General features: G+C 51.1%; 1 protein-coding gene across 2 annotated transcripts in view; it reads left to right on the plus strand.

Moving 5' to 3' along the window:
- The window catches only part of Npc1l1 (NPC1-like 1), a 19,263-nt gene extending 9,821 nt beyond the window's left edge, over positions 1 to 9,442 (plus strand). The window contains exons 11-19 of one of the 2 annotated variants that reach the window (XM_005396665.1): positions 3,001 to 3,191; positions 3,365 to 3,489; positions 3,940 to 4,066; positions 4,224 to 4,279; positions 5,607 to 5,757; positions 5,974 to 6,205; positions 6,372 to 6,485; positions 6,563 to 6,725; positions 8,741 to 9,442. In XM_005396665.1, coding sequence (XP_005396722.1) covers positions 3,001 to 3,191; positions 3,365 to 3,489; positions 3,940 to 4,066; positions 4,224 to 4,279; positions 5,607 to 5,757; positions 5,974 to 6,205; positions 6,372 to 6,485; positions 6,563 to 6,725; positions 8,741 to 8,937 — 1,356 coding nt within the window. In that variant the 3' untranslated portion in view covers positions 8,938 to 9,442. Of the gene's footprint in view, positions 1 to 3,000; positions 3,192 to 3,364; positions 3,490 to 3,939; positions 4,067 to 4,223; positions 4,281 to 5,606; positions 5,758 to 5,973; positions 6,206 to 6,371; positions 6,486 to 6,562; positions 6,726 to 8,740 lie in introns of those variants that run through there. The other variant, XM_013520496.1, reaches the window with a different exon arrangement.
- Positions 9,443 to 9,448: the final 6 nt, after the last annotated feature.

The following is a 9,448-nucleotide window of genomic DNA, read 5'->3' on the forward strand; positions in this document are numbered from 1 at the left end:
AGTTTTTGAGTTCTTTATATATTCTAGGTATTAATCCTCTACCAGTAGAGTAGCTGGCAAAGATTTTCTCTCATTCTGTAGGTTGCCTCTTTACTGGTAATTGTTTCCTTTGTTGTGTAGAAGGTTTTTAATTTGATGTAGTCCCATCTACATCTGTTGATTCTTAATATTATTCCTACGTTATTCTGGCACTTCTCAGAAAGTCTTTGTGCCTATGGCTTAACATATTTCTTTTTATGTTTTCTTCCAGCAGTTTCAAAATTTCTGGCTTTATGTCTAGGTCTGTGATCCATTTTGATTTTTATTTTAGTATAGAGGAAGAGATGAAGACCTAGTTTAATTTTCTACATGTTGATTTCCAATTTCCCGATACCATTTGTTAAAAAGCCTCTCTTTTCTCCACCATATATTTTTGACCATTTGTCAAAATCAGGTGGTTGTAGGTACGTGGGTTTGTTTCTGTGTCTTCTGCTCTGTTTCATTAGTCTACATGTCTATTTTGGCCAGGTGTGGTGCTGTATGTTTGTAATCCTGCACTTGGGTGGTTGAGCTGGGAGGATTGAAATGAGTTTGAGGTCAGCCTGGGCCATGCAGTACGTTTAAGGCCAGCCTGCACTACCTAATGAGACCCTGTCACAAAAACCCTTTGGTCTATTTTGCATCAGTACCACCCTGTTTTTGTTACTGTGGTTTTGAAGTATAATTTGAAATTGGGTTTTCTGATGCCTCCAGTCTTGCTCTTATTTTTAGGATTGCTTTGGGTTATCTGGGACTTTTGTGTTTCCATATGAATTTTAGGATTATTTTTCCCAGTTCTGTGAAGAATGTTATTGGTATTTTAATAGGGATCACACTGACTCTGTAGATTGCTTTTGGTAATATGCCCACTTTAATAATATAAGTTCTGCTGATCCACGAACAAAGGAGGTCTTTCCACTTTCTAATGTCTTCTTCAATCTCTCTTTTCAGTGTTCTGTTATTTTCATTATAGAGGTCTTTTACCTCCTTGGTTAGATTGATTCCTTCCTAGGCTTTTTTGGGAAGCTATTGTGAATGGATTTTTAAAAACTTTTTTATTTTAAAGATTTAAGAAACTAACAAAACAACAATGAAGACAAAATCAAAACAATGCAAAAACAACAAAAATGACATGACTTTGAAACAAAACGATAGGAATTAACAATGGTTGCTACATTACGTACTGTTACCTTCTGTTTTCCTGATTTCTTTCTCAGCAAGCTCATTATTGGTGTATAGGAAAACTATTGACTTTTGTATGTTGATTTTGCATTTTATTTCACATCTTTTTATGTATTTATTGGCCATTCATATACCTTATTTGGGAAAATGTCTATGGAACTCCTTTTCCCATTTTAATGTGTGTGTGTGTGCGTGTGTGTTTATATGTCAGCTCTAGCAGGTGTGGAATTCAGGGATCATAGGTGTGGAGCTTGTGGATTTTATGTGTGTGAATCATAGATGTCAGGTTTGCAACTGTGGATGTTTCTCCCATTCTGTGGATTGCTGTGTTATTCAGCTTTCCCATTACTGGAGACAATCACCAACATGCACACCTCAAAGGAGCAGAGGTATATTGTGCCTCACAGTTTCAAGGGGTTCAGTCCCTGGTCAGCAGGCTCCAAAGCAGAAATGACATGGTAGGGGAGCTGAGTAGAGGAAGCTTGCTCAAGTTGTGGCAGCCAGGAAGCAGAGAGAAAAGGGGCCAGGGACAAGAATCCACCTGTACAAGTCACCCTCAGTGACCACCTAGGTGTTCAGACCAGGTCCAACCTCCCAACAGCACATTGACTATGAATTCACCTTCTGAAAGCCGTGCCTCTGAACTTTGGAGGTGACATTTTAAAACTGATACAAAATCAATTTTAAAATCTAAAATTTGGGCTAGGGGTATAGCTCAGCAGCATGGTGCCTGCCTGGCAAGCCCAAGGTCCTGAGTTTGCTTCCCAGTTCAAAAAAGGATAAAAATTTAACCATGACAGTTGCTTTTTTATTCTATGGCCAGTGTTCTTTTGTGCACAGATTTAAATATATTCACACAGTCTCCCTTGTTTTTTTTTTTGTTGAGGGTGTCTTTGGTGTCATGTCCAAGAAATAACTGCCAAAGCCAACGTCCTAAAGTTTTACTGTTTCTCTTAAGAGGTTTATAGCTTATAAGAGTCTCTGAGTCTTGATTTAAATTCTTGGTTCATTTCCAGCTAACTTTTGTGCATGGTGTGAAGTAAAGACCCAAACATAATTCCTTTGCATGTGGACATCTAGTTTTTCCAGCAGCATTTGGTGAAAAGTCTATTTTTTCCCCACTGAGTAGTTTGAACACCCTTTCATAAGAAATAACTTGACTATATATGTAAGTATTTATTTCTGAGCTCTATATTTCTGTGTCATTGATTTATATGTCCTTATGCTGGTACCACACTGTTTTGATTATTGTACTTTTATGACAAGTTTTCAAATCAGAAAATGTGAATTTTCCAGCTTGTTTTGTTAAAATTTTTTTTTGGAGTTAGGGTCTCACTGTGTGAATCAGGCTGGGCTTGAACTCACTATATATCCCAGGCTGGCCTTGAACCCATAGAGACCCTCCTGCCTCAGCCTCCCAAATGCTGGGATTACAGGCATGCATCACCATGCCTGGTTTGAACTATTTTTTCTTTGTGATACTGAGGATTGGAACCAGCAGCTTGTGTATGCTAAGTGAGCATTCCACCACTAAGCCATACTTCAATATCTACTTTTTAAATTTTGATACAGGATCTCGCTAACTTGCCCAGACTGGCCTTGAGCTTGCTATCTGCCTGCCTCAGCCTTTTGGGGTGCTGGAATTATAGACATGCACCACTACACCCAGATGCTTGTGAATTTTAGGGATCACATTGAATATTGAATTGTTTTGGGAGAATTAACATCTATGTATGAGCTGACGTAAGCCCTGTGGGTGCTTGTGGCCTCCTGAGACTCCCTGGTCCTCCTCCCTCCCAGGACTCCTACCTGCTCGACTACTTCTCTTTTATGAATCGCTACTTTGAGGTGGGGCCCCCAGTGTACTTTGTCACCACCTTGGGCTACAACTTCTCCAGTGAGGCTGGCATGAATGCCATCTGCTCCAGCGCGGGCTGCGACCCCTTCTCCATGACCCAGAAGATCCAGTATGCCACTGAGTTCTCTGACCAGTAAGTGCCCTTGGCCCCCAGCCTGCACCCACCTGTATCCCCCAGTGCCTACTGCCCCTCTTCTTGCCAGGCCTGCCTCTGCCTCCTCCACCTGTGGCCGATGCCTGGGTTAAGCCCAGGAGGGCCCCTGCGCTGTCCGTGGTCCTGGCCCTCACCCCCTCTGCTGGCCCCAGGTCGTACATTTCCATCCCTGCCTCTTCCTGGGTGGACGACTTCATCGACTGGCTGACCCCATCCTCCTGCTGCCGCCTTTATACCTCGGGTCCCCATAGGGATGAGTTCTGCCCCTCAACTGAGAGTAAGTGTGGGGCCTCTGGGACTCACTGCCCACTGCAGCTGAGGGAAACTGAGGCAAGAGAGAGAAAAGGGCAGCAAGGCTCTCTCAACCTCCCACCCCATGCGAGGTCCAGTGGGGGCGGGGGCTCAGGCTGGGTCTCAGGAGCCTGGGCAGCCACACCCTTCTGCTCCCTGGGGCGTGGTGCTTATGATTTCGGAGTGCAATCGCTGAGGCCGGTGCCCAGCTGCAAGGGAAGCAGCTGTGTTTGCAGGTGGGCTGCAGTCCCAGGTTTCGTGCTCCACACCTGTCTTCCCCACATGCCTGCCAATGCCAGGATTTCAGCTCCCCAAGTTAGAGATGCAGGATGCAAATCCCCAGGGGCCCCGGGCCTGGAGTAGAGACGGAGAAGGAGCTCTGGGCAGGAGCTGCTTCCCTGTGGGGCAGCTACCTAGAGCCCCGCCCTCTCTGCAGATGCCTTGAGGTGCTTAAAGAACTGCATGAGCTTCACGACAGGGCCTGTGAGGCCCACGGTGGAACAGTTCCACAAGTACCTTCCCTTGTTCCTGAGTGACCTGCCCAACATCAACTGTCCCAAAGGGTAGGCTCAGAGAGGGGCATGCTCTGGGGAGTGTGACTGTGTGGGATGTGAGAGGCGGCCACAGAGGTGTAGGGGGTCAGGAGGGGCCTCTCTAGGGTGCAGTGGGGGCAGGGGGGAGGGGGTCTCATTCCCACTAACTTTGCGCACCCCCCTGCAGTGGCATGGCAGCATACAGCACCTCCGTGAACTTGAGCGCAGATGGACAGGTTATAGGTAAGCAAGACCCTGCTTGGGGGAAGGACCCGGGTCACAGTGCCAGAAGTCACCAGGAAACAGCCTGTCTCCGCCTTGTTTCTTCTCCCCTCCATCCTCTGTGAGGGGATGCTGGGCTTCCCAAACCCACATTTTCAGGCTAAACCCCTTCTCCCACTCAAGCCCAAGGTCAGAGTGACATTTGTGGCACCTTCTTAGCAGCTGATGTCGTACTTGGGAGCACCCATTACCCCAGCCCTGGGCTAAGCACCTTTTCACGCACGCATCATTTTTGTTCTGGTTGGTATTGTGGTATTGGGGATTGAACCCAGGGCCTTTGCAGTGAGCTACACCCCTGGTCTTTTAAAAAAATCTTTATTTTTAGACAGGCTCTTGCTGAGTTGCTGAGTAACCCAGGTTGGGCTGGAACCTGGATCCTCCTGCCTCAGCCTCCCAGAGCTCTGAGATAATAGGTGTGCACCATACCTGTCTATTCATGCCCAAATCCCACCCAGCTGTTAGTGCCAGGCAGGTGGCGAGGGTGCCTTAGAGTGGCAGAACTCTAGCAACCACCAGCAGTAACAAGGGAGATGGAGTTGGATTGACAGGGAGAAGGACCATGACATGTCAGTTTCCTGAAGCAGGTGGCAGGCCAGATGGCCATCTGCACGAGGGAGCCAGCTATGGCTCAGCATGGGGACTCCGGTGCAGCTGGCACAGGGGTGGCCTGCGGGTCAGTGGCAATTAGGAGAGCTTTTGATGGATTCCCTCACTTCGTTCTGAAATAATTCACAGCGGGAATTGCTGGCTGCAGCCTGTACTTACTGTCCTAAGCCACGGCGCTGACAAATGAGCAGTTTTCATTTTTCTGTCTTCCTTTCTAGTCCTCTCCTGTAGGAACACGCAACTTTGAAAAACTAATGAAGTTAATTAATTAATTTATTTATTTTTGGTACCGAGAATCAAACTCATGACCTCAGGCTTGCCAGGCAAGCGCTTATGCCGCTGAGCTATATCCCCGGCCCTAATGAAGTTAATTTAAACAATCCCATGCATATTTTGAAACCAGGTGGAGACGGCTTTGGGGGCACCAGGGTGCTCTGTGTGGTTCCAGGTGCCAATCTTGGGCCGCAGTCTCCGTGGTGGTGGGGCCTCCTGCAGCGTCCTTGGGCTGCGGCAAAACAGAAGCGCAGGTCCCTCGCAGAACGTGTGCTCGGCTTCTGAACTGCTGGTGGCGGAGCCCTGAGCTCGGCCCCATCCTGTGCCCAAGCCACCGTCCGTGGTATGCTCTGAGGGTGTCGCCAGCAGGCCCTGACCTTCGGCCTCCCCTCTCTCATGTGCCGGGCAGCCTCCCAGTTCATGGCCTACCACAAGCCCCTGAAGAACTCGCTGGACTACACAGAGGCCCTGCAGGCGGCACGCTTGCTGGCGAGCAACATCACAGCCGAGCTGCGGAAGGTGCCGGGCACGGACCCGGCCTTTGAGGTCTTCCCCTACACGTGAGGGCCGGAGGCTGTGCCGGAGGGCTGGGGAGGGGAGGCCAGGGTGGCGGCTTTCGAGGGGTTTCGAGGGTCAGAAACAGCTTCAGATTGCAGGCTCCAGGGGTGGCCTGGAGCCTGTCTGTTTCTGCGCTGCTCTGCCTCCCAAATAAGCCTCCCCAAGCCTCTTCCTCTGCAGTGAGGCATCCTGAAGGGCCCCTCCTCCTCCTCCCGCAGGATCACCAACGTGTTCTACCAGCAGTACCTGACGGTGCTGCCCGAGGGCATCTTCGTGCTCGCGCTCTGCTTCCTGCCCACCTTCCTCGTGTGCTACTTCCTGCTGGGCCTGGACGCACGCTCCGGCCTCCTCAACCTGCTGGTCATCATCATGATCCTCACGGACACCATTGGCCTCATGGCCATGTGGGACGTCACCTACAATGCCGTGTCCCTCATCAACCTGGTCGCGGTAACGGGAGGGACCCAGGCACCAGGCGAGCCCCTGCCAGGGTGGTGGGTGGGGGATCTGGCCCCTAGCCATGCTTGGTTCTGTCCAGAATCTGGACAGCTCCCTTGTCCTTCTCTCCTCCCTTCTCTGCCTTTGGCCTCCCCTGAATCCTGCCCTCTGCCCGCAGGCGGTGGGCATGTCGGTGGAGTTTGTGTCCCATATCACCCGCTCCTTTGCCATCAGCACCAAGCCCAGCCGGCTGGAGAGGGCCAGGGAGGCCACCATCTCCATGGGCAGTGCGGTGAGTGGCGGGGCGTGGGCCACCTGGGCCCACCCTGATACCTTATGCCCGCTTGACGCCTGGCTGTCACCCTCCAGGTATTCGCTGGGGTGGCCATGACCAACCTGCCGGGCATCCTCATCCTGGGCCTTGCTGAGGCCCAGCTCATCCAGATCTTTTTCTTCCGCCTCAACCTCTTGATCACCACGATGGGCCTGGTGCACGGCCTGGTCTTCCTACCTGTCATCCTCAGCTACCTGGGTGAGTACAGGGCTGCTCCCGCCAGGCTGCTCGGTGACAACCGCAGCAGCGTGTGCTCCCCAGGAAAGCCAGGCTGTGTGCACTTGCACTGCCAAGGCGGGCTCACACTTCCTGTCTGGGAAGCTGCTCTTTTCACTCCGCGGTTTGCCAATACCTTTCTTTGTCATCAGATTTGAGGTTACTGCGCTGTGTTTGGATTTTTTTTTTGAGACAGAGTCTCTCTAGGTAGTTCAGGGTGACCTTGAACTCACTGTGTAGCCCAGGCTGGCCTCCAGCTCATGGTGATCCTCCTGCCTCAGCCTCCCGAGTGCTGGAATTACAGGCGTGCGCCACCATACCCCGCTAGACATGCATGTCTAAGACAAAATGGTTCAGAAAATACAGATGATACTTGTCCTTACTTCCTATGAAGCATGCTGATAGTTTTGGTTGTAGTCTATCATTAACTAGAACAGTACTGGCATTAGTCTACTAAATCGATTTGATGACTCATCGAGTGGTGAGTTAGAATTGGAACACTATCCTATCATGTTCTACCACAATTTATTTAAGCAGCTTCCGTCTGCTTTAGGCTATTTCCAGTTTTCCATTATTATCACCAGTGCTGTAGTGCGTGCCCTTGTGGCTGAATCTGTGATTATACCCTCTAACATTTCCTTTGACAAAGCCCACGGATGTGGGGTTGTTAATGCCAGTTGTTAATACCCTTTACTTTAACTTGTGCTAGTAGGTAGGCATGGAGGCGTCCTCCTGTTATCTTGGCATTCTGGGAGGCTGAGGCAGGAGAATTGCAAGGTCAAGCTGAGCCTGAGAATTAAGCAATTTAGTGATAACTTGTCTCAAAAAGAAAGGTTGGGTGGGGTGGCACATGGCTATAATCTCAGCACTCAGGAGGCTGATGCAGGAGGACTGACTTGAGTTTGAGGCCAGCCTGGGCTATATAGTGAGTGGGCTATGTAGTGAGGACAGCTTGACCTACACAGCAAGACCTTGTCTCAAAAAATAAATTAAAAAAAAGGGAGTGGGTGAGTGCTGGGGATGCAGCTCAGGGTGGAGGTACTAGATTCAACCCTAGTATTGCAAAAAGCAACGAACAACAACAACAAAAACTCCCTTTGTACCAGCAGCATATGCAGTTGCCCATTTTCCTTGCCTTGGGTTTGAGCATGATAATTACAATTCACCCCCTGACAGGATGGAAACAGAATTCCCCAGCATGAGAGTGCTTCCGGCTCTCAGGGTGGGCAGGCTGGGAGGAGCTCCCTTTAACCCGCTTCCAGGCTGTGTTAGTAGCAATGTTTCGGGAAACACTCAGGGAAAGCTGTGTTTGCGCCTCAGCTCAGGTGCCTTCAATTCTCTTGTCACCCCCAGAAGTAGGTATTATAACCAGCCCCATTTCACGGAGGAGGAAGTGGACATACCTCCCCTGGGTTCAGACTCCATCCAGCGAAAGCAGGGCTGTAGGCTGCACAGTTCCAGCATCCCTAGCTGTGACACTGCACCCTCCTACAGGCATTTCCTGGCCCTCTTCAAAGGCTTTTGGGGGGGATGGTGGGGAGGTGCAAGGGCAGCAAGGAGCCACAGCTGTGGGGGCCTCCCAAGGACCAGGATGGTGAAGGTCGTGGTGGCCTGGTCCCTGGGCTGGGCGGTGGCAAGGGGCTCACAGAGCTTCACCCCTACAAGTTCTGGTCATCAGGATCCCACAGAAGTTTAGGCCACATAGGCAGTGACCTAGAAAAGCGTGCAGCAAGTCCAGACCCACATGGGGACCTCATGGCCCGGAGTGTTAGCTCAGAGGAAGGAAGGTGCAGGAGAGTGGCTGCGGTATTGGCCTGGGTTGTCCGCAAGAAAGGACGGCTTGGTCTCGGGGCTTCCTGAGTAAATGTCGGCTTCAGTGACTGTGGGAGGCGCAGATGATGTTGGGGCTCAGCCTGCTCCCTGATGCCCTCACGGGCTCTGCACCCCCTGCGCCTCTGCATGCCCCCAACCGTGGCCTCCCTCCCATCTCTTTGCAGGGCCTGACGTCAACCCTGCTCTGGTGTTGGAGAAAGAGCGAGTGCAGGGCATGGCCACAGCCCCGGAGACCTGCAAGAAGCAGCCACTGGATGCCAGTGCTGCCACCAATACCTACATCAACCACGGCTTCGATGGCCCTGCCATGGCAGCCAGTGCCAACTACGGCCCTGTGCCCAGGAGTGGGCGGGATCTCTGATGCGCCAGCCTCACCCAGCTCCGTGGCTCTGCACCGAGGGCCACGAGGGTCTTCCTTGTGTGGAGCCCTTCACCCACCCCCTCCTCAGGGCTCAAGAGACCCTGTTCCAGGAAAGTGGCCATCACTCCGGCCGTGAACTGTCCAGCAGCACCGTGGTGCCACTTTGTGTCCTTCAGGCCTTGGCCAGCTGAGATGGCCTTCTCCTTCTGGGCCAGGTCTCAGAGCCTCTGGCTAGATACACTCCATGTTTATCCAGGGCTCGGACTTCCTCATGGGTGCTTGCTTTTCACCCAATTCTTCCTTCCTTTAAGTCTTTTTTCAGAAAAGTCTGAGATGGGTGTGGTGGTACATTCCTGTCATCCCAGCACTCAGGAGGCTGAGGCAGGAGGATCACCACCAGCAGTGGTGGCCAAGAGTGTGGGAGTCAGAGTGTGGGGGTCAGTTGGGGTGGGGGCGGCATGGCTTCTCCACTCCTGGGCATAGCCTGTAAAGTAAGGAAAACCCAGGGGTG

This window comes from Chinchilla lanigera, unplaced genomic scaffold, assembly GCF_000276665.1.
Source record: "Chinchilla lanigera isolate Chin_1 unplaced genomic scaffold, ChiLan1.0 scaffold00055, whole genome shotgun sequence".
In the NCBI taxonomy this organism is placed as follows: domain Eukaryota; kingdom Metazoa; phylum Chordata; class Mammalia; order Rodentia; family Chinchillidae; genus Chinchilla; species Chinchilla lanigera.